Source organism: Petromyzon marinus, chromosome 6 (assembly GCF_048934315.1).
Source record: "Petromyzon marinus isolate PM22_M1 ecotype Great Lakes invasive population chromosome 6, UKy_Petmar_22M1.pri1.0, whole genome shotgun sequence".
NCBI classification, from domain to species: Eukaryota; Metazoa; Chordata; class Hyperoartia; order Petromyzontiformes; family Petromyzontidae; genus Petromyzon; species Petromyzon marinus.
This window is the reverse complement of record NC_133672.1, coordinates 340,727-365,619: the sequence shown is the minus strand read 5'-3', so window position 1 is coordinate 365,619 and position 24,893 is coordinate 340,727. Positions and strand designations below refer to the sequence as shown.

Genomic DNA, 24,893 nt, shown 5'->3' with positions numbered 1-24,893 from the left:
GCACCAACCGCACCATCGTTAATCTGCTTCTGGATCCAATAGAAGCCTCGCTTTAGACTGGTACCACGATGACATCTTGATCTCGTGGGTGAAGCACTCGTGAGCGTATACATCTTGTCACGGCCTTGGCTGTCATTACTGTGGCACCAAGTGGTTTCTTTTGGAACTCACTTTTTTGCCTGTCCAAGGACGGGCAAAAATAGAAAAATTGTTCAGCTCATGATTATTAATGAGGGGGGTTGCCCCGTGGAGTGACGTCACCCGCTAATGGTTATTGGGGAGGGGTGCGGCATGTGGAATGACGTCACCCCCTCATGGTTATTGTTGAGGGGTGCGACGTTTAAAGTGACGTCACCCGCTCATGATTATTAATGAGAGGATCAGTGCAGCATGTGGAGTACGCGACCTTGTGCCTTCATATAAATTTCCACGCGTGCATGAATATTAATGAAGGGGTGGGGGGGGCCTCTTTTGCAGTGACGTCATGCACGGATGTACTGCTGCGTAGATTTATTTTTTACCGTCACTTTCTGTAAATAAACGTCATATTTGAAGCGACTTTGCATAATAAATTATTTAATTCAGCTCGACCTTCCTCTGCGTTAATGTAAAAATCCACCCACTCATGAATATTAATGAGGGGGGGTGGCCCTCATGTGGAGTGACGTCACGTGCGGGACGGACAGACATTTCTGGGTGATTATAGTAGGTAATGAGTAACGTGACTTGAATGTAATAATTGGGTCTGATATCTAGTAAAGTGTTAGTTTAATGTTTATCTAGTGAAGTGTTAGTTTAATGTTTTGTAAAGGTTCCTACTGCACGGTGTTTTTAAACTGACTGGGAGATGTGCGGGGTGGTTGTTTGTGCCAGAATGTGACCTTCTAACACAACTGCTCTGTGTTCTTGTCGCCCAGCTCAGCCCCCCAGTCACTTAACTCAGGCCATCGTTTCACTTAAAGTCAAAGATGTTCATTTCAGAAAACCTACATTTCCTTTTATGGAAACTAAACACAAATCGTAAACATTTTAAGCAGCATATTTATGCTGCAGGAGTTTTTGTCTAATAAGGAAATTGCCTCTCTGCATGGCATGGATAAATGTATGTGATGTTGATTGTACTTTTTGCGCACGTGCGTGTATGATGCATTGCTGTGTGTATGTTAGCGGTGGCAGAGTGGCTTGAGTGTAGCGTTACAATCTCGGTCAAGCCACTTTCATTTCCGGCCATAGATAACACAAATGTCAAGCGGTGTCTAAATATGTCCTTGGCTTCCCCTAGATCGACTCGGCCTCAAATGAGTAAATGCGTTGTGTAAACATTAAGACTGGGGAGGCAAAGGCAGCCGGATATTGTACTGGCCATACGACCCACTGCCATGCCAACCTCAATAGGTGCTCGCTAACAATACTGGCGCAGGCCTCGCTCCAGCTCCACACGGATGTTTGTTGGTGTGAGCTCGTCTCCGCCTGCTGTGCGGTTCCTGCTCTTTACTGCCAGAGCGTCAGCACCGCTGTGTATATTCCTGTGTTTTCCTTCCTCCTCTGCTCTGCAATTTCCATTAAAAACCGGAATTATCTTTCAAAATGATGATTAATGTTTATTTTAATCTTATGGCAGAAGGAAATGACTGCTACAGGCTGCAGACCCAAACACACTTGGTCTCGCGTGTCAGTGCATGCGTTGTGCTGCGAGTGTGCACGTGCACGCGCGCATGGTGGCTCCGAGCACTTAGAGCACACACGTGTCTGTGCCCGTAGTATGGAGACAAAGGGTTTGGTGGTTCCCGCAGCGTACGAACGGCGAGAGAGTGCTGGTGTGACTCCTGACCATTCACATCAGCGACGGCCTTCACCTGCATTCAAATCTAAGTGTGTCTGCAATCAAATAAGTGTGTGGAAGGTCTCATGTCTGTTGATGGCCTTGAGCCACTGGTGAATGCTACACATTCCTATGGTGGGGACAAGTTGCATCTGCACTAACCCCGGTGGATGGTGGGCAAAGGCAGTCTACAAGATTTTAACTCTAAAACTTTCCCACCAAGTCAGGCGCTGAAGTCACTGCTCCGTTCGTGTGGATTCCGCTGGATTGACTCGCCCTCAAAAGAGCTATTGCCTCCGTTTGTCAATAAACAGTGGTCCTGGTGTAGAACGGAGGCTTGCTCGTCACACGATCGATTTTAAGGAGCGTTATGCAGCAGTTAGTTTTCGTGCACACTCAGGACATGCGATTCCCACGCAGGTATATAGATGATATGGTAACGTGTGGGATTGTGATGTTTGTTGAGCACGACAGACTGGATACTTGGGCAGCCATACAGGGGTTTTTGACACGCTCCAATCACAAGACATATCTCTGTCTAGCGCTGGGCACCTAGAACGCTCTGAACATCACCATTTTAACTTCAATAACCGAGGTGAGGGCTCCATTCTTGCTCATCCGACACTTCTAGACATCTGTGAAAAAGAGCTTCATAGCTCATCGGATTCCTCTAGGATAAATTAAGATTCTGACTGATTCCCTTCCACCCCATTCGGATGCCCATATTTTCTTTGAGTGTGGACACTTTTCTATTGTGTTCTGAACATCTCGACAAGTGGGGAAAGCTAGGTATATGCTAAGCTGGGTGGATGCTAAAGTTCCTGCATGTATTATGATTAAATTCCCACATTGACTGCGCTCTATGCTTTGAGTGTGCGTGATTTCGCGGTTCATGTCTTGAGTGGAGTTTGAGCTATTGCCTGTCAGAAGTCATGGATGTCTCTTGTTCAGCTGTAATACGCAGAGTAGACTGGCTCTGCGTAATGATATTAACCAGATTCTGGTTGTGCACTTATCTGTATCGATGTCATTGTGAGAGAGTTCCTATCTCAAAATCACGAGGTTACAAATTCAAATCATGGTCAAGGATCGTTTTACCCTATCTTGCTGCGAATGTTTATCAAATTAAGTTCCACTGTGTGGGACACTGACGGTGGTTGTGATAAGTGTATACTGCCCCCGCCATAGGAATGAGGAATTTCCACCACCGGTGCAGGGTGGCCAGTCGAGCTGAGCGCCGTCCACCGCTCGTTTGAACGATCTTACGTTGACTGCTGACCACGTGTTTAACGGCTACTGGCCCATGGAATTTGTATGCAGCTTCATATTTCTGCTCTCACATGATCAATTCATTCTGCAGACATGATGTCATCTAATTTATTAATAAAATGGTCCACTTTAATTTAAAACAACCGCCTATATATAATGCAAATCAATAGCTTTCAAAACCTCCCCCTTGTGACCTCATCTGCAAATGCTCTGTATGGTGTGCGTTTCCCTGAAGTGTGCGTGCGTGTCGCGTTCTGCGTTCTTCATTGTGTTCACCGTGCCCTCTGTCTTGTCCTTGTTACCGTGGCCCACGCTGCGCTCACCATCGGCTAGCTGCCCAGATATGCGGCCTTGTAAGCGGACGGTGTTTTGGGTCAGTGTTTTTGATCAAACATTCATCCACCTTTTATAAAAACCGACGTGGTGTCATTTCACTTCCTACTTGAAGCCTGATTCCCACCACCACCCAGCTCAAAAGAATTCTCTCATAAAAATGTTATACCACAGGGCTCATTGCATTTCGGACCAACACCACCTGACCAGTGAATTAAAACATGTACACCTGGCCCTCAAGAGAAACGGATACTCTGACCGTACCATCCGCCAAGCTGTTTCTCCCTCCATACAGAAACAACCACTTGATACTCCAGTCAAAACCATCACACTACCATATATAGCAGGCGTTACTAAAAAGATCTCCAAAATTCTAAACAAACACAAGATCCTGGTGCGGTTCAATACAGTACACAAAATCCGTGACCTGATCCCATCCGTGAAGGATGTCATCCCTGACTTACAGTACCTCGGAGTTTACAAATTGAGTTGTACCTGCGGTGATTGCTATATCGGGGAGACGAAACGACATATCTCTGACCGAATTCGCGAGCACAAATCAGATCTGAAACACGGCAGAACGAATTCAACTGCTGTGGCTGGTCATTGTTACAACGCTATGGGTGATCATGAGATTGTCTTCTCCGATACCAAGGTTCTATGTAAACCCACAGGTTATCACCAGAGATTTGTCCACGAAGCCATTCAGATATACAAACACAAGCATAACTTCAACCGAGAGGATGGTTTCAAATTAAGCAACCATTGGAAAGACATTTTAAATCATACCAAACGTCAACTAATTTTTAACAGCAATTTCAAGTAATGGTATACCAAGCATATTCCTTCCGAACTTTCTATTAAACCATTTTTTCTACTCTCCCCTGACAGCACATTTTTGCCGATCTTTAATTTTTTCCGTTCTATTGCACACACACAGTGACCCATCCTCCGCACCCTCTACACAACAAAAACATGCTAATCCCCCAGCTAATTTTCTGACTTTAACACCCTGCTGCTTCAACACTTTAACACAGCTATTTTTGATATGTAAACTCCTTTGTCAAGGCGCCCTGCTCCTCCCACCGAGCTTAAAAGACGCTGCGAATCTTAGCAGCGGTCATTCAAGTGCTGTCGTCCCGACAGTTCTGTTCCTTTACCTGAAGAAGGCCACTTGTGTTGTGGCCGAAACGTCGTGATTTTTGTTGTTTTATTTTTTACCTACGTGACTTTACCGAATAGAACCAAAGAGTATCATGACGAATATTTTGCACAGTTTATAATGTACAGTATTACTATTTTTATTACATTGTTATTATTGTGCAATAGTTACTTTTCGAGGGTTTTATTATCACAGTGCGGTTTTACAGTTTGATTTCCTCCTGCGTGAATCACCTACACCGTTCACTGTTTGACCTGCCCCATGCTTGTCTGAGCAAGAGAAACTTTGACTTGACTTTCATTGTCATTATCGGCCACTATCCATCCACTGCTGAATGTCATCCCCAACACTCATGGTCACGTATTGACACAATCCACCTCGCTCCTGCATACGAACTGATCCAAAAAAGAATGGAGTGGTCTCAAAGGGTCCGGTGACCAAGGAGCAGCTGGTGGGAGACTGTCAGGGCCGAGTTTGGAGGTCACGTGTCAACTACAGCAGCCGTGGGACCTGGCAGGGGGCGTAAGGCGTTTGGGAGTTGTGGTAGCATCGGTGGTTTTACCCATGATGACATCTCGATCTAGAAATAATTAACAGCCTCCACCGGTCGTTTGCACGCATGAGTTTTCTCCGGGTATACCTGTTTCCTCGAACAGCCAAAAACTGAACTCCTTAAAATGGAATTGGGCACGTTTCCAAAGCAAGACGCTGCTGAAGAGAGAATTTGGATACTCGGTCGTGAAGCCTTTGCCCAGACTGAATGGGGCCTTCCTGGACAATTTAGTGACATCGCATTATTAATACAGAATGAATGACAATGTAGCACAGAGACCCGCGCCGTTATTGTACCTCCCAGTTCTCGATCAAACATTGCGTCCGATTATTGAGCTATGTGTGTGTTATGAATCACGTTTATTGTAACGGCCACCTGAGTAGCGAGCCACACTCTGCGGAAAAACCCTGGGCGACAGCTGCTGCCCTAAACGCAGAGCTGGGCTGTCCTGGACAGCCACGTGCGGGCCGTGTCGGGCGTTCCGCACTCCGCGATCGCTCCGCACGGCTCGTCTCAATTGCGAGCCCTCTCCTCCGCAGTCTCCGCCGAGCAATTAGTGAGCTCGGCCGTGCCAGAGCCTGTCAAGCTGCTTCCTGCTTTCAGCTAATCAGCTTTGTTGGAACAAAGATATAATAAATACAAGAGGCCCTGCTTTCAGAACGGTCACTGTTTTGTTTTTCGACACAATGTGCTCATTAATGTTTGTTTGGGGTGTTTCTCTCTTTCCTGAATCGCGGTGAGGATTGTTTGCAAGTTTGGCTCGCCGGGCCCCAGCCTGCGGAATACAATTATACAAATGTTATGAAATAAGAGGGCTGCGTGTTTCGTATTACAGTACATTTGTTAAATTGTTTGCTTTTTTTCCTAAAGCTTACATTTATTTTCTTCCTCGTTTTTTTCGACTGTGTAAATTGGGCAAAGCTTGCTCTTTCGTCTAATTTTTGAGTTGCAGTGAGTCAAAGTTGGATCGCTAAAAGCAATATTAGTCCACGTGCTGTTTTACGACCTGAGTAACATGGAGTTCGTGTGTCTTCTCTCTGAAATCTCTGCCACGCACACCACTGTGGGCATCTGCACCGAGTTGAACTAGAGATGCCCGCATTCGGATTACAAGCGGGCAAAACGTGCACGTTACATCATAACTCTTGTTCACCCACCTCCTCTGCGCGCATACATATACTGACCGACGGCCTTAATCACATCTTTGTCCTTGCACTTTGCTCATCTGTGGGTTTGATTTAGGTTGCGTACATAGAGTTTCATGCTTGATGGTATACTCCACTTTGACACGGCAAGCACGAGCACCTGAGTTAAACTCCTGCTATTCTGCATGTGAGCTGAATGCTTTGAGTTTTGCGCGCCTGTGTGTGTGCGCATCTGTGTGTGAGTGTGTGTCTCTGGCTGTCTTGGAATGTCTCACAAGGAGGTTAAAATTTCCTGGGTGTTTACGAGAATCTTGTTTGCACTGCAGCTTAGCTCTTATTCATCCCTGAGCCAACCCCACAAACACCCACCCCCCCTTTCACCCCCCTCCCCTCCTGACACCTCACCCCTCTCCCACCCACACCCAACACACATACCGGACCCACCCATCCACTCGCACATGCGCGCACACCAACTTACGCACGCCAGCTTACGCACGCCAACTTACGCACGCCAGCTTACGCACGCCAACTTACGCACGCCAGCTTACGCACGCCAACTTGCGCACGCCAACTTACGCACGCCAACATACACACGCCAACTTACGCACGCCAACTTACGCACGCCAACTTACGCACGCCAACTTACGCACGCCAGCTTACGCACGCCAACTTACGCACGCGCGCACCAACACTTGCACACACAGACATGCACACCAGGCATTCAGCCTCATGACACTAACACTCCCAAACTCACATCCACACATTTTCCCAGATGCACCAACACCCAGATGTAACCACAAAGACGAAGATCCCCCGTATAGCCTCCGCACGTTGTTCGGGCAAGTGCTTTTAGCGAGCACATAACAAGGTTGGCTCATTGCACAAGGGATGGTATGGCCAGACACACGTCTGGCCACTTTTGTCTCGCCAGTTGTGATGCTTACATCCCACCCCAGGTATAGACTATTCTGATCTCTCAAGTTCTCACCTGGTCAAACAAATAAACTTGACCTCTACTCATTTGAGGTCGAGTTGACCTAGAGGAGGCCCAGGACCGGTTTAGATGTTCCTCACCGATATCGGCCACAAGCGGGTGGGATTCGAACTCGGGTCGCCGGCTTCGTTTTGTAGTGCCCCGACACGCACACACATGCCCGCACGCGACACACGCACGTCGCTCTCCACTCACGTCGCTCTCCACCCACTCCCCTCAACGCCGCGTTACTCGCACGGCCTCCTGCCGGCATCCCCCTCCAGCCGCCGCGTGCGGGCGGGGCGGCGGGGCGGTGCAGCGTGGCGGCGGTAGCGGTGTGGGGGGGGGTGATGGGCGGCGGTCTCCGTTAAAGGGGGGGGGGGCCGAGCGCCGAGCCGCGTGGCGTCTCTCCGGAGCGGAGCCGTCGTGGTGCCAGACGCACGCTGGGCACGGGCAGCAGTGCTCGGTGCTCCTCGTCAGCGCAGCTCGAGAGATTGGCTCCAGGGATTGACTCCTCTGTGCGCTCGCTCTCGCGCCCAACCTCTCGATCCTCACATAAATATTACTCTTGCTCACGGTCAGATTTCTTCGTCTATTCATTTGCCTCCGTTTTTATTTCTGTTTTAAGGATCCAAACGGGTACGTACGCTATTGTCTGCGCATTCAGAGCGATGCTTAACTAACGATGCAGCTCCTAATGGGTCAGGCTTGGCCTTAACCCTTCAAATGCTGTGTAAAATAACATTGCCGTTATTATTTTGGTACAATACTCTACATCCACACTAACCCTGTGTACCCAAATGGATGCTAATACAATGAAGCTTCTGCGATAACTAAAAGGTGATCATTGTAGCTTTTGATAACACACTATCTTATTAATATTGCGCTACATTACAATGACGCACCGTGTCTCTTTGTTTCATTGTGCTGTACTATTGCAGTGCATTATGCAACTGTTATTTTCATAACTATAATTGATCCGTATTGATATTGTTCACGGCCACGCATTTGTTATCCCATGTGTGCGTGCGAAGCCTTTGTGTAGCCTCTCCTTTGAGCGCTGAGCGACGGCTCTCCGTCCCGTCGCAGGGCGCTTGGATTAAGGAGCACCGCAGGCAAATTGGCGAGTCCGTCGCGGTCGTGCGCCTCGCGTTGTGGGAGAGATTTTCAGGCTGGGGTGGTGCAAGCGGTGGCGCGGGGACGTCACCCCTTGACCTTCCCCTCCCCAACCCCCACCCCCAACCACCCACACGCGGAGCTCCGGACGGTCCACTGGGCTCCTGGGAGCCGCACCGCACCGCTCTTCCCCTTGGTTGCCCGTGTCTCCCAATCACTGCCCCCCACCCCATCACCCGAGGCAGCAGGACAAGGGACCGAGGTGCTCTGGGAGTGTCGTGTTGCTCTATCTGCGTGACTGAATGCCTCCGACGGAGATAGAATGCTTCCCAGACGATCAGGTGTTGGGTTTCCCCGCTCGACCTATTTTCCTGCTCGGGCCATGTCGGGGTAACGCGAGACCGGCCACTTCTGCTCTTAACGCCTCTTTTCTTTCCTCTTCGTTTCTTTGTACCTCGTTCCACTTTGTTGTCTGGGAGCCAGTGTTTTTCTGGATGGAAAAACGGAATCGGGCCATGCCGTCGCAGTGGCACGCCAAGGTGGCATTAAGAAGCATTGATGCCCTTTGTCACGGTTGGGAGTTGTGGCTGTGTGGGTGTCTCGTCTTGTTTATAGTCGGTGGTAATTGTCCGCATGGCATTCTTTTTTTCTGCGCCGCAGCCTTTCCGAGAGGCCATGGGCGAGAGCGTCTCGCCCGGCGGCTCGGGGCCTGCGGACGACGAGGAGGCCGGCCACGGGGCTTTAACAACGCGGCCCGGAGCGGCGCGCTCCGGAGACGCCGGCCCTAACGCGGACGCGGAGGAACCCGCCCGGGAACGGGATGGCGCCACGGCGCCGCAACCACCGTGCCGCTCTTGCCGCCGTCGTATCGGCCACGGCACGACGGGCTCGGCGATCGCTGCCGTGCGCTGCCGCACGTGCGGCGTGGCCTGCTGCGCCGAGTGCAAGGCCCGGCTCGGCTCGGCTCCGACCTCCGCCGTGCCCAACGGACACCCGCCGGGCGCGGCTTCCAAGGGCGCGGCGACAACGACGCCGACAACGACGCCGACGACTCCGCCGCCGCCGCGCGAGTGCGAGGCGTGCGGCAGGTGGGGGGCGCCCGCCGACGGGGCCGTGCCGCGCTGCTGCTGCCACTCCCCGCTCGGCGACGGGCAGCAGGGCGCCGGCGGCGCGGGGCTCTTTGCCGCGGGCTGCGCGCACGGCCGCCACCCGCTGTACCGGCAGCAGCAGCAGCACTTGTACTTGCAGCAGCAGCAGCAGCAGCATCACCTGCATCGACAGCAGCAGCACACGCGGTGCGCGTGCGTGCGCGCGGGCGCCGGCCGCCCCCCCTGCTGCTGCTGCTGCTGCTGCTGCCGCCTCCGCTGCTGCGTCTGTGCGCGTCACGTCCCGGGCGCGGGGCTGTGCCTCCAGCAGCCGGGGCGATGTCATCACCTCGTAGAGCTCAGGTGAGAGAGTGAGATGAGTGAGGAGAGAGTGAGAGGCCAGGAGGAGCGTGGGACGCACGCCGCTCGGTGTCCGGCTGTGTGAACGCGTGGGATGCCGTGGGGCGGTGTGTTCTGTACTGCTTAAGGACCGTAGCAACCTTGCTTCCATCCATTGCCACGGGTGGCATCATTTGCTTGTGGTATTTGAAGTTAGTCAACCCAGTCTTGAGTATCTTCCGCAGTGGACACACATAAGGCATGGTGCCGGTCACCCTTTCGTGTACAGTGCCCTTCTTAAATAGGTGCTCGCTAACAACGATGACTCAAATAGTCTGGCTGCTTCATTAACGTTGTGGAGAGTGGTACCATTGTGGCGAACGCTATTTTTGCGTGTTGGCGTGTGGAGCGTACGAGCGCGTGAGTGCCCAAGCTCGTGAGCGTGCGAGCGGGGCGATGACACTCGTGAGCGTGCGAGCGCATGCCGAGCGAGAGCCGTCTCCGAGTTGTCGCTGGCACAGAGCTCGCGTCTCCTGAGCGTAGCTTCCTGGCAGCCTCGCTGAGGAAGGGCGAGATCGCAAAAATAAAAAAAGTAAAAAAACAACACAAATAAAAAACTGAAAGTTTCCTAAGAAATCGAACTGCCTTGTTTGGATTTTGTTAGGGAAGCCAAGATGGGTTGGTCACTGGCCACCGAAGCCAAAAACCCATGGCCACATATTTGGTGGTATTGTGTAAAGAAGTGGGCAGTGTGAGGGCAGCCGCCCCATCGCTGAAAAAACCCTTGCCCTAATCTCAAGGTCCTTTAACCATCAGGCCTTACTCCTGCCACCATGGATCTTTGAGGGCACCAGAGTCAGTAAGAGCTTGAAAATACCCCTAGGCTGAAATGTCAGCTCTGCCTTGCTGATAAAGGATATACGCTGGTTCATTTGTTTAGTTAGTACATTTCTTCCACAGGAGTTGCGTATATATAGTCGACGTGTGTGTGTGTATATATATATTTTGTAAAAACCTCTGAAGCTAGACTTGAGTGCTGCAATATGGGATAAGCTGGGAGGACAACCAAACAAATAGATACTGATATTAAATAATAATGATAATATAACAGCTTTGGAGCACTGTTCGTGAGCTAATTAATCTACGCTCGGGCAAAGCACTGTGCCAATCTTATGCTAAAACAAAAATAGATGCATTTATTAAGACAGGGAAGTGTAAGGATTTAATTGTTAGCTAATGTCTTTTTTTTAAAGTTGTGAATAACAAATTCCCATTTTACATAATGGTGGAAAAGGACAAAGCATTTTTTGCGATGGGACAGCAACGGTGCTGCATCTCGGTGCGTCTTGCGTATCTCGCACCGAACGGGAATAATGACTCGACTGCTGGGACAAATAACCGTTGTCGTTTAAGTAGACCAGTGGTGCATTAAGAGTCGTGGGTCACTGCACATTACCGAAGTCACACGAGACCACTTTTAGAATTTTTACAATTAATTGTAAATGGCAGTAGCCCCAACAGCCACACTAACGCTGCCGGTCTAAGGTCCCCCGAGTAGCGGCAGCAACGTCCCGATCCACAACGCGCATCGTTATATTTGTTGACCCAGGAATGCTTCGCTGAATCTCAAGGCTCTTTTCAGGAGGATCCTGTCGAGTTTACATAGTAGGGGGATGGCGATTGCTGTGCCGCCACCACACAGTGGCCGACTTTTCTCTGAATGATATCACAGAATCTCTCACGTCAACTGTGATGGTTAGTGCACCCGCAGCATTACCCAGTGTGACTGGTCAGATTTGAACTGTGATCTTCTGCACCAAGCAGTGAACGGCCAAGTACGATGTTGCGGTTCTCTGCGTGATAATGATCAAGAGGTGCGTGGATTAAGCGGTGCATTTGTTGTTGTTAGCAGGACTGCTTTTACTGCTTACATTTTAAATTGCCTCTTTGGTAACAATTTGGTTTTTATTAGCACTTAAAACTTTTGAGCATGTTGTCACTGCCCCCCAATGTTATCCCCATTGTACTCTGGGTGTCACGCTATGAGATGAAGAATGCGTTTGGATCTCTCGCAGGGCAGTGCAACCCTTCGTGTTAGAGAATGGCCCACTGAAGCTGATATTGCAGAGCTACTTCTGAGATCCTTCGGGTGACCTCTGATCTGCACAGGAGATGGCGGCAGCACTTTTCCACTTGCTGTGCATAAGAGTGAAGTTTTTCACGTGATGGTAAAACTGATATTTTTTTTTATTCTCAGAGCTGGAATTTAGCCAAATAAATGAAGAACTAAATGATATGTGACTTTGGTTTGTTAAGCCAGGGGTAGATATGCTTAGACCGTCCACTGCTGCCATTAAGTCACAGGCGGCTGCGTAGCTTGAACCCCAGATCTCCGCGGTGCCAGCTCTTAAAACCTTCATGAGGACGTTGTTAGATTGAGTTGATGATGTTGTTGTACCGAGTAATTGCTATATAAAATATGTAAGAAATTAGAGTGGTAATAATTAATATTCGCATTATATATTTTGTTTGGGGTCCTTATTGTAGAAAATTAAAGATTGACATAGGGAAAAGACATTAATTAAACTTTGAAAATAGAAAAACATGAATTTGGTTGAAACCAAGATAATGAATACATAATGGTCGAGAATGGTACGCATCAGAAATTAAGCTTCATGAGGTCTCACCGGATTAAACATCGGAAATTAACAGAGTAGTTAACTACCATGCAATACAAATATATCCACGTTCTTTAAACGATGCATGAGACTGCAACTCACGAGTTTACTGTTTTCTATTTATGCTGAACAAAAACCAATACAAGAGATCACATTCAGCTCGTGCTGCAGTTTGTTAACAGTGGCAAATAATTGGTGGCAAAGTTACCGACTTTGTTCGTGGCTTTTGTCCCCGTTATTTTATGAGTTTCGGGGTCACTAAAGTCTAAGCGCGACCCCCGTGGCCGTTCGAAATTCCTCCAAGCACCAAATGAATTTCTAAGCAACTCAAGATTTGCTGAAAATAAAAGTCAGCGGAAATTCTGTGGCCACCGAATTTTACGTGGAGGCTCTTTAACGAAACGCAGAAAACGATTGTCACTTTTTTGTGACGGTTTTGCGGACAGCACAAACGTGAAAAATGTCAAGTATTCCTTTGAGTGTGCTGGCCACGGCTTAACCATTTCTTGTGATTTCTGTAAAGGAGGCCCGGCTAATTGTGCAGCGAGTGGGGGGAGGGCGGTCTCTATAGGAGCCGCTCGCTCAGGATCGGCAGCGGCGGCGGGAGAAGCGCAAAACAAAAACACAAAAAGCCTCTGTGCCGTGGGTTTGTTTGCTCTTTGGAAGCCTCAGAAATAACCGCGAGCTCCGGCGCTGGGCACCGGGCGCCTTACGGGCGTGACGGATCTGATCGCTGAGGGTTTACCACCGCGGGCGGCCAAACCCCCCAAAAGAAGAAGTGTACTTTGCATCGTCTTTGTGTTGCGGTCGGGAGCGGTGGTGCCTGAGTGAGGGTGCAAGGACACTCGATGGTCCCGGTTTGATTCCTGGCAATGATGCAAATCGCCAACGTTGGAATTCTGATATCTGATCCATAGTCTGGGTGCCCTGAGATTTGTTTGGCCAAATGGGAGCACTTTCTCTGTGTGCAAGGCACTTAGTTTGATGAAATGGGCTTATGAACCTGGAGGTTGTTGTAGTAACGCAGTGGCAGTTGTTAACGTTTCAGATGCAGGTTTTCAAATTTGTTATTTGGTTGATGCATTGCATTGTATACATCCATCAATTACATGTATTTATGATCACATGATATGCAAATGAGGCGAACAAAAGTGTATAACCGAGATGCAAAAGAGTAATTTCTTGAATCAATTGCGGACCGTGACGACACGCTGACACCACGCGACACGGATCGACACAGCGGCGTCCCTACTCTGTAATCCGTGTGGCGCTCCGGCGATTCCACACGCAGGTGGAAGCCTCGGCGGTGCGAGCCGGCTCCGCACCGCCGCGACGTTCGTGACGATGATGAGTTGCAGCGATCATGAAACCAACCCGCACACGTGGATAGCGTGCCCGCACGCACGCGCGCATTATCTCACCGCGGGGGGAGGGTGTATTCGCAACACGCACGCGCTACTTCAACGTATGCAACTGAAACATCTGTGAGTGTGTGACTCGAACGGTGCGTGCGTGTGTGTTGGGTTGACGTGATATCGAGTTGCAAAGCCGCTCACCCCGTGACATGTTTTGACAAACCGTGCTTTCTTATTCACAGCTGTGTCTGTGTTGTCGGTGGTGTTGTGCATGACTGCAGATGTGTGTGTGCATAGCGCTAGAGTGTTTGTGTGTCGCACGAGGCCGTGTGTGTTTGTGTGAATTTGCAATCGGCTGGTGATTATACGCATTGGGTGGAAATTAATGGATATGATTAAAAGAGAGGATGCAATTGATGTTTGCATTTCAATGTGGAACCCTGCTGAAAGTGTATTTCCTGGGTAAATGAGTCACCATTATCATTGTATCTGCATGCATTTCGTTTTGCTGTGCATCACGTCCTGTAATGGACGGTACATTTTATTTACGGACCGATTATTTTCTTTTCTTTGCCAGGTCCAAGAAGCCGTTTGAATTCCCAAAGAGGTAAGCGCCGCAAAAAAACATCAACAGCATCCAGCAGTGTCGCACTTTGTTCCAGTGCGTACTAACGCAGTCTGTGGGGCCTGACAACACATTGGCAATCATTTGCGGACTCTCCCTCTCTGCCTCTCTCTCTCACTCTCTCACTCACTCACTCACTCTCTCACCCTCTCTCTCCCTCTTTCACTCTCACACTCACTCACTCTCTCCCTCACTCACTCACTCACTCTCTCTCCCTCACTCGCTCACTCTCTCACTCTCCCTCTCTGCCTCTCTCACTCTCTCCCTCACTCACTCTCTCACTCTCTCTCCCTCTCTCACACTCACTCACTCTCTCCCTCACTCACTCTCTCCCTCACTCACTCTCTCTCTCCCTCACTCACTCTCTCCCTCTCTCACTCTCCCTCTCTGCCTCTCACTCTCTCACTCTCTCACTCTCCCTCACTCACTCTCTCACTCTCTCACTCACTCTCTCATTCCTCGCTCCCTCTCTCTCCCTCTCACACTCCCTCGCTCCCGCTCTGTCTCCCCTCGCTCCCTCCTTCCTGGCCCCACATTCTTCTGCATGAGTGCGAGCAGCAGCAGTGTCCAGCCTCGCATCCCCTCCCTTGCCACCCCCAGCCTGCTGATGAGACGCCCTCTCATGCTCTTCCTGTGTGTAAGTCTAGAGACCCGTACAACGTAGCTACTTAACTTGGGTGTGAGCATGCGCGCGCGGTAACGCGGCACTTTAAATCGTCACACTCTGCACGTAATCGTTTCTCAATTTTTCCCTTGTAATTGGTTTTTGCATTGCGATGCATTGCGTAATTTCCTTGGTCATTTCTCCCAGATGGCGCGGCGCGGTGTGCCCCTGCGGTGCGTTCCGCGAGAGGCGTCCATGAGGAATGGAGAGTGTAGCGTCGCTTCGCTGCGCAGTGGGTGATGAATGAGCTGGCGGCCGACCACGGCACTCGAGTCAGACCCCAATAGGTGGAATCCAACGGCGCTTCCTGTTTGCCGATGATGCCTGGCTGTGTGTGCGTGCGTGATTGCGCCTGCGTGCGCTCACGCACGTGTCGTCGTAAGTTGTACGTCGGTGTCGGCCTGTGCTCGGCTCGCTTGAGGCCCACGCGACGTGTGCAGAGAGACGGTTTGGGACGCTGTTACGCGCAGCGTGTGTCGTACTTGCAGGACACTGAGAACCGCGGTCCGTGCGGCTCTCCGTGCGGCTCTCCGTGCGCAAGTGACTGTGTCCACACGCAGCGCGCCGCACGCTCGTCTACGGCCACGCCGGTACTCGCCATGCGGCGGTGCGAATGTGAACGTAGAAGTCCGCGTACGGAGCCGATTCGTCCTACCGCCCGTGCTCGCTGCCGTTTCCCATCCGTGAAAACATCGCAAGATAGGAATGGAAACCGTTGCGGATGGTGCCGGTTTGTGAGAATTGCCGGTGTGGCGTGCTGGCGTACCCTAACCCCAAGTGAATCTCAAACGGTTGCTGTTCATAGGCCACGCGGAAGGAGAAGAAGGAGAAGTGACAACTTTACCTGCCCCAGGCCCGCGCACTGGCTTCACTCGCGCTCGGCAGACGGCGACCGCTAGAAGCGCTCGCCGTTCTCGGGCTGCGAGGCTTAAAGGGCCAACGCCGACCCCCCCCCCCCCCCCCCCTCTCTGTGCGTGCGCAGCTACTCGGAGCTAATCGCCGACTGGCCGATCGTGGTGCTGGCCATGTGCACGCTTCTCATCGTGGTGTGCGCCCTCGTCGGAGTTCTGGTTCCTGAGCTGCCCGACTTCTCTGACCCGCTGCTGGTGAGCTCGCCCAGACTCACGCTCGCCCGGACTTGCACCTAAACACAACTGAGACTCGCACTTGGGAGCAAATGAGTGTGAGAGTGAAGGAGTGGAGAGAAGGAAAGGGATAGACCGAGGAAGCTGGGGCGAGTCAGTACCGCGAATAACTCTCACGTGTAAGAGTGAAAGGGCGAATGTACGAACGAATTCGAGCAGCGCGATCTGGGCAGCTGCCGGCAGGGGAGGTGGGACGAAGGGGGCGATTTGCCGTGCGGAATGCGCGGTGCCGACGGTCGCCGGTGTGTGGCCCTGGCAGGGCTTTGAGCCGCGCGGCACGGAGATCAGCCAGCGCCTGGTCACGTGGAACAACATGCTGAAGAACACGGGCTACATGGCGACGCTCGCCAACTACCCCTTCAAGTACGCCGAGCAGGTGTCCAGGAGGTGAGGCTTCCGCCTGCGTCGTCGCAGTGTGTTGCGTTTGACGAAAAACATCCACTTTTGCCTGTGCGTCTGTGTGTGTGGGGAGCGGTGGTTTAGCCGTTAACACACTGCGCTACAGGTGCAGTTTCATTTGACAGCCATGCGCAGCGCCGATATAAATCAGTACGTCAGGGTGGTGTGGGCCCTTCGCGCGGTGCGGAGGGCTCGTAGGGCTGTGTTCTGCGGCCCTCTGCGTACCATGCGAGGCTTACAGGAAGACGCAACAGGAACACAAATCTACAAAATCTTGTAGATTATGATCCAGGGCGCCCGTTTTCTGGAATTGAAGTTGCATTAATGAGAGCGGCAAAAACAAACCCCTGTAATATGGGTGTTTTATTAAAATATTATGGGAGTGACAGTCGCCGCAGTTAAATCGAAATTTCCACAACTGGGATGACACAGAGCAGCAATCATGGGCCCCGACTGGCAGACCAATGCCCCCTTGCTGAATCATCCCGAGCTGCTGCCGTGCAGCCCCTCTGAACGGTTGACATGAGATGCCATGCAGGCACTCGCTAATAGCGCTCACCCCGGGATTAACGGGGGTTGTTGTGTGTCCACGTGCTTCCCGCCCCCGCTGCCCGTGTGCGCGTGGTGCGTGCGTGGTGCGTGCGTATGTGTGGTGCGTGCGTATGTGTGGTGCGTGCGTGTGTGTGGTGCGTGCGTGTGTGTGGTGCGTGCGTACACAGCCAGGGTCAGCTGGACAAACCCTGGAACGACGATTACGGGCGCGACCGGAGGGCGGCCGAGTGGGACTTCCACACCGACGCCTTCTTCTGCGACCCGCCCGGCGAGTCCTCGCTCGCTACACCCACGCCGTCGCATCGGTATCACCACGGCGCTTGTGTCGGGTTGTGCGCACTTTTAAGCCATGTTAACTGTCAAGGGCCTGCTGGAGATCACGGAACAGACCCCGGTGCTATGGGTTGACTGAGATAACCGGTAGATGCACCACCTGTGCTCACCATGGTACCATCCTGCTGTGATGTAGCCTCCCGGTCCTTTGTTTCTGAAGGGGTGGCTGGTTCCAACCACCCAGTGGTGTCTTTTACCGTCATACATTCCATGCACACGCACGTGGAATTGTAACCACCACCTTGTCTTGGGCCTTCCGTTTGGTCACTAGACACGTGGAGACCACTCCAACGCCCATCTCGGCGATCAGTACCTCCTCTATCCTGGACACGCGTCCCACCCAGCGCAGCCGGTTTTATTCCTCATCATATTTAGTGTTCATTTCAGACTCCTGGAGTCCGCCTCTCTGATCCATGCAGTAATTCCATTTGGCAAACGCTGCAAGATTAAATTGTTGTTATTGTGTTATTCCAGCAAAGGCTGTGGATGCACACTTTGTAACGGCATCGATGTTGTTGCCGTTTGCGCTGCAGGGGACGGCTACTCGCGCGTTGTCTTTGCCGCAGCGGATGGGGGAAGCCTGTGGAACATCACCACCATCCGCTCCATGTGCAGCCTCTACGACGCGCGGGTGAGGAGGGCTCGCACACCTCGCGTCTGCGTGTGTGCTTTTGTGTGTGAGCATGTGTGTCTGTGTGCCTGTGTACGAGAGTGTGTTATGAGGGTGAATCCATCCGTAGGAAAATGACTGTTAACGCCATGAAGTGATACTCAATTTATTGACCCCCGGAGATACGATGGACTTCGAATTCACAAGCTGTGTTTGCTCTACCGCTGTGCCACGTGGCCGGGTGCGTGCCTGCGTGCGCGTGCGTGCACGTGCGTGCGTTTACGTGCGTGCGTTCACGTGTGTGTGCGTGTGTGTTCGCGTGTGTGCGTGTGTGTGCATGCGCGTGTTAGCGTGTGTATGTGTGCATGCGTGTGTTCGTGCGTGTCTTCGTGCGTGCGTGCGTGCGCGTCCCGTCCTGCAGGTGAGCTCCCACCGCACATTCCCGGAGCTGTGCCAGCGCACCACCACCGCCGTGTGCTGCCCGAGCTGGTCCCTCGGCAACTACGTGGCGCTGCTGGGCAACCGCTCGTCGTGCCGCGAAGTGACAGAGCGTGACCTGGCGCACGCCCTGCGCCTGCTGCAGGCCTGCGCGCCGCTCTACCGCAACGGCAGCCTGGGCCCCGACTGTTGGGACGCCGGCGCCGGGCGCCGCGACCGCGCCAAGTGCCAGGCCGTGCCGCGCCGCTGCGCACGCCACAACGCCGTCTACCAGATCCTGCACTACCTGGTGGACAAGGACTTCCTGGCGACGGGCGGCGGGGAGGGCGCGGCGCGCCTGCGCTACAGCATGCTGTTCGTGCCCACGGAGAAGGGCGACGGCATGATGCGTCTGTACCGCGACAACCTCGAGCGCTGGAACCGCACCGACGGCGTCACCAGCGTGGTGGGCATCGAGTTCGGCATCAAGCACTCGCTCTTCCAGGACTACCTGCTCACGGACACGGTGTACCCGGCAGTGGCCATGGTCATCGTTCTGCTGCTCATGTGCGTGTACACGGGCTCGGTGTTCGTCACGCTCATGACCATGTTCGCTATCGTGAGCTCGCTCATCGTGGCGTACTTCGTGTACCGCGTCGTGCTGCGCTTCGAGTTCTTCCCCTTCATGAACCTCACGGCGCTCGTGGTGTTGGTGGGCGTCGGCGCCGACGACGCCTTCGTGCTGTGCGACGTGTGGCGCCACGCCAAGGCTGACCGCCGTGCCGCCAAGGGCCCCGGCGCCGGCGACGCGGGGCTGACGGAGACGGTCCGTGCCACCCTGCGCCACGCGGCGCTCTCCATGTTCGTGACGAGCTTCACCACGGCGGCCGCGTTCTACGCCAACTACGTGAGCAGCATCACGGCCGTGCGCTGCTTTGGCGTCTACGCCGGCACCGCCGTCCTCGCCAACTACGGCCTCATGGTGAGCTGGCTCCCGGCCGTCGTGGTGCTGCACGAGCGCTACCTGGCCGACGCGTTCCGCCCGCGCGGGGGCTGCCCCGGCGGCGCGGGGGAGGGGCCGTCCCTGCCGCGCCGCCTCTGGGCGCCGGTGGAGCGCTCGCGGCGCGCGGCGTCGGCGGCGTCGCGCGCGTTCTTCGAGCGGCTCCTGCCGCGCATCGTCGTGCGCCTGCGGCACGCGTGGCTCTGCGGCTTCGTGGCGCTGGCGGCCGGCGGCGCCTACGCGGTGTTCGCGTGGCCCGGCATGCGGCTGCCGTCTCTGGAGCTGGCCGAGTTCCGCGTATTTGCACCGTCGCACCCGTTCGAGCGCTACGACGCCGAGCACCGCGCGCTCTTCGCGTTCGAGCGCGCCGGCCGGCCCGGCTCGGGCGGCGGGGACGACCTGGCGCTGCCCGTAACGCTCATCTGGGGCGTCGTGCCCGAGGACAACGGGGACCCCCTCAACCCGGCCGACCGCGGGAAGCTGGTGCTGGACCCCGGCTTTGATGTGGCGAGCGCCGAGTCGCAGCTCTGGCTCCTCGACTTCTGCCGGCGCCTGCGCAACCACAGCCTCTACCTGCACCGCGAGCGCGAGGCCGACTTCTCCGGGTGCTTCATTGAGACCTTCAAGCAGTGGATGGAGTCGGAGGACTGCGACGACGCCGTCGACGACCAGCACCGTCACCGGCAGCAGCAGCGGCGGCGAGATGGCGGCGGCGGCGGAGCCGCGGCGTCGCGGGGCGGCGGGGACGCGGGGGGGCGTGGCGGGCCCCTCGGCCTGAGCCTGGGTGGCGTGGGCCTCGCCCCGTGCTGCTCGTCGTCCGCGTTCCCCTACGAGCGCGACGTCTTCGAGTTCTGCATCAAGCGCGCCGTCCTGGAGCTGGAGCGGCGCTTCCGCGTCACCCTGGACGGGCGCACGCCGGGACCACGCTTCGACGCCAACGACTCCCTGCGTGCCGTGCTGGTGGAGTTTCCGAGCTCGTACCGCTTCACGCTGGCGCACGAGCGCATGGCGCGCTTCCGTCACGAGGTGGACGCGTGGCTGCACGCCGAGCTGCTGACGGCGCCGCCGGGCCTGCGCCGCGGCTGGTTCGTGAGCTCGCTCGAGTTCTACGACCTGCAGGCCAGCCTGTGGGCCGGCTCCCTGCTGTCGCTGGGCCTCGCCGTGGGCCTGGCGTTCGGCGTCATGCTGTTGACGACGCGCAGCCTCGCCGTGAGCGTTTACGCCCTGCTCGCCATCGCCGGCTCCATCGCCGTCACCACCGGCTCGCTGGCACTGCTCGGCTGGGAGCTCAACGTCCTGGAGAGCGTCACCGTGTCGGTGGCCGTGGGCCTGGCCGTCGACTTCGCGGTGCACTACGGCGTGGCGTACCGCCTGGCCCCGGGGCCCGGGCGGCGGGCGCGCGTCAGCTTCTCGCTCGGCCGCATGGGCCCCGCCGTGGCCATGGCGGCGCTTACCACCTTCCTGGCCGGCGCCATGATGATGCCGTCAACGGTGCTCGCATACACGCAGCTCGGTACCTTCCTCATGCTCGTCATGGCCGTCAGCTGGGCCTACGCCACCTTCTTCTTCCAGAGCCTCTGCTGCTGCCTCGGGCCCCGCGGGGAGAATCCCACGGCGCCCGACTTGTGCTGTGGCGTGGCGCGGCCGTGCGTGGGCACCCCAGGCCAGAAGAAGACGACCACGGAGGAGGAGGAGGAGGAGGAGTCCAAGACGACGCTCGGCAAGCGGGTTCACTACGGCAACGGTGGGCCACGCACGGGCGCCGAGGAGTACCAGCTGCAGGCGCTGACGAGCGAGCACGGCGCTGACGAGAACGTGTGCGACGCCTCCGCTCCCGAGCGTCTCAACCGCGACCTCGACGCGGCGTCCGTCACCGATGAGGACGGCGTCGAAGAGGACGGCATCGGAGAAGACCCCGCCGCTGCCTCCTCCGTAGCCTCCTCCTCGTCACCAACGATACCCGAGGAGGAGAACGGGGCGGCAGCCACCGGCCCCCACGACGCCGAGGCCTCTCCCCTCCGCGTCGGGCCAAAGCGGCGGCTCCCGCGGAGCGGCCGGCTCAATGGCGGGGTGGATTTCATCGCGCGCGCGGAGCGCACGGTGCCGGTGGAGAGCCTGCTGGAGGCCCTGGAGGGCATGGGCTCCGTGGCCGAGAGGGGGAGCCTCAACGGAATGCGGCCGGCGCTGCGTCTGGCGCTGAGGGGCAGCGCGGGAACGCGGGATGGCGCCGGCGCATGCCAGGCGACACGGTCCCTGGACCCCATCGTGCTGCCCAACAGCGAGCCCGGCGTGCCGGACGTGTGGCTCAAGCGCGCGGATGCCTCGCCCGACAGCTGCTCCGTGTGACCTCGCACCGCCGCCACACCGGCAAAAACAAATCTCCCCAAATTGTTGTTTTTTTGTATGATTCAAATTCGTAAAAACTCACGTGAAGCCCAGCTCGTACAAGGAACTGGCAAAACTCTTTAATTTTTGTGGGACCTTTTGGTTACATTCCTACAGACGTTCATTTTTATATATAAATATATATTACTTTAATGTTGGTTTATTTTTTAAAAAAATATTTATTTCTGCACAATTGTTCAGCCTCTTCCCTGCGTTTAATTTATTTTCCTGACCAATACGCAATGAAGTAAGATTTAACGAGTTAATGAATAAATAAAAGTTGAGAACATGAAGATGATTAGGAAATGCTGCTTTCCATAACCCACTTACCAATCTGTTACGTTTATACAACGCAAATTATTTAAAACGAGACGCGTTTCTTCCAGATGAATGTTGTGCGCTCACCCCATCTGTCACGTTCTACGGAATGACATTCCAGTCGAATTATTGCCTGTCTGTTTTTCCTGCATAACAACCAAGGTGCTTACGGGTCGGCCTCTTAGCGAGCCCACCCATTAACTCCAGTACACCTGGACCTATTTGTAATCCAGGTTTGAAGGACCAATCCAAATACCACACTTTGTACTCACGGAATAAAAAACGAAATACAAGATGAAACGAAGATACCTGTAACACACGATGCCGACGCTGTTGTCTCGTGCTATGAGGATCATGCTGTGTCGTGCGCGCTGTGAGATGATGCCCTCTTCAGGTTATTTATTAATGACGGGACTGTGTTGGCTGCGAGCGTGGGCGATGATTGGGGAAGAGCAGCGGTGTTGTCCTCTCCTCGATGCCTGCATACAAATCGTTCCGTTGTTGTGGCAGGTGACCTCATTCTCTGCTGCAGACTTGTGTCTTGTTAGTTGTGTCGTGCGATTCTCCGTTTGGAATCACAGTTGGTGCCTGTGCAGGAGGATGGCAACATCTTTGTTTTGCTGCTCACCAATTACGGGCTCCGATTTATAAACACTTTCTAAAAATGCAACTTTTAAAATATCGATTTTTTTTTTTACATTGAGCGCTGCTCCCGGTTCCGTTTGTGGCAGGGAATCTTGGTGCCCTGCCGCAAACGTATGATTTGTACGCACGCGTTTCCAAGCCCTTCACAACAATGGTTTCAGCTCCAGGACTTCCAGACCAAATGTAGTCCGTCCATCAATGTCGGCTTAAATTCGCCCATGTTGACAAGTAAATTACACTGCTGATCAGCAGACCGGGTTGAACTAAGGCACTCGTAACACATTTCAAATGCATGAAGTGCAATTGTCAATAAATAACCTGCATCAAGTCTCCAGAATTATTCCTCAATCTCGACGTGCTGTATCGCCACCGATAAACAGCACTGCGTTGCGTTGGAATGGCCCCAAAAACGACGGCTGTAGTGGCACGAGACAAGAAACGTAGTTTCGGAGGCAGAACGCGTAGTCTCGCTGTGTCGGCAGCCGTGGGGTTCCTCTGAATATCGGCCAATGCTTGCAAGGCGTACAGCTTGTGGAGACGGTGATGTCTCCTTTGTTCGTGTCAGTATCATCCGTCCAAGGTGTAGCGATTTGTGGAACAAAATGTTGTTTCCCAGTGGTGTTTATTTAACGAGAAAACTCATGCGTGTGCCGCAGAAGGGGGCAAGAGGCGTCCAGTGTTGGACCCAAGCATTTCTTGGCGGTGCACGAGGCCAAATTATTACGTCCACTCTGCCACTGAAGCAAAGTATAGTGACAATAAAAATGCCGGTAAATAATCGGTCTTTTATTCGCTGCGATATTCGCGTTGCCCGGTCAGATTTTCCTTCTCAAATTCAGGTGGCATTGGTTACCTGGCTCGAGCACCTGCCTGGCACGAGACGTGGGCAGTGGCGAAAGCACCCAGTGGACAGCACCATCTCTCAAAGCACGTGTTCTTGCATGCAGGTGATTGGTGCCACTCGATCGATGATTTTCTGAGCAGCCTCAAGGGCACGCTGTGACCAGGGCACTCGGTTTGACCCCCCCCCTCCCCCGGGGCTGTGCGTGCGCGAGCGTTCGAGGCCAGCGTGCCACCCACTTCATTCCGCGATGCCGAGTGTAGCTGGTCTATCTGTCTGTAGTACACATCCGTGCAATAGTGTGTGAATAAAGAACATAAATATATTGAATAATTAAATTAAGCCAGTATTATATGTGAACGTTTGTGAAAATTCTGATTGTGAACTAGTTTTTTTCTTGTAAAAGTGCTACATGTCTAAATGTGTGTTTTTTATTTATATACATGAAAAGCTGACAAATACATGCAGTTCTGATTCCAGGTTTGTCTGTAGTAGTTTTTTGTTGGGATGCGCACACCACTGATGTCATCACAGCCGTCACCACCGCCATCTCCGTCAAGGTATGATGCTTCAGTTTCCATATCATCGCCTGCCTTGTGCCCCATGACTGACCCAGGCCCATCACTTGCTTTAAACACGTCTTTTTGGTTGAGACATGGTACATATAACCAACCGGTGTTACATACAGGTCATGTACAACAAGTTCACTAGACAAGAGATGGCGGCATCTGGAAATAGCAGCAGAGTGAGTGTGGGACAGCCACCGAAGGTCGACCGAGATCAAACCGGCGAAGTAAAGAGGGCGATAGCAGGTTGGAGCAGTTAGGGAAGACGGAAGGATGCTGCGTCACAATGAGGTTGAAATTGGTTGTCTTGTCTGCTGCTGTCGGTCGGTCGCATTTACTCAAATCTATGTTGATGGTGACCAAAGGGGACTGACAATGCACTGCATGAAATGCTGATGGTTTTTGAGTCGTGCGCAAAAACCGTGTGCTTGTCACGCATGTGTGTTGTTTAGACTCAAGCAGCGCGCGAGCTGCACCTGGACAGAGGTCGCACACCTTGCGAGGCTACTTTGTAGCCAGAACAGCAAAAACAATCTCAGCTGCATTTGACTCACGATGCAGAA

The 24,893-nt window shown here is 53.5% G+C and overlaps 1 protein-coding gene across 4 annotated transcripts in view; it reads left to right on the top strand.

Annotated features, from left to right (window-relative positions):
• The window catches only part of LOC116939719 (protein dispatched homolog 1-like), a 56,597-nt gene extending 32,354 nt beyond the window's left edge, over positions 1-24,243 (top strand). The window contains exons 1-8 of one of the 4 annotated variants that reach the window (XM_076063301.1): positions 7,635-8,097; positions 9,034-9,821; positions 14,408-14,437; positions 16,102-16,225; positions 16,524-16,651; positions 17,383-17,483; positions 18,082-18,179; positions 18,580-24,243. In XM_076063301.1, coding sequence (XP_075919416.1) covers positions 9,049-9,821; positions 14,408-14,437; positions 16,102-16,225; positions 16,524-16,651; positions 17,383-17,483; positions 18,082-18,179; positions 18,580-21,921 — 4,596 coding nt within the window. In that variant the 5' untranslated portion in view covers positions 7,635-8,097; positions 9,034-9,048 and the 3' untranslated portion in view covers positions 21,922-24,243. The other 3 variants (XM_032948477.2, XM_076063304.1, XM_076063297.1) reach the window with 3 other exon arrangements.
• The last annotated feature ends 650 nt before the right edge of the window (positions 24,244-24,893 follow it).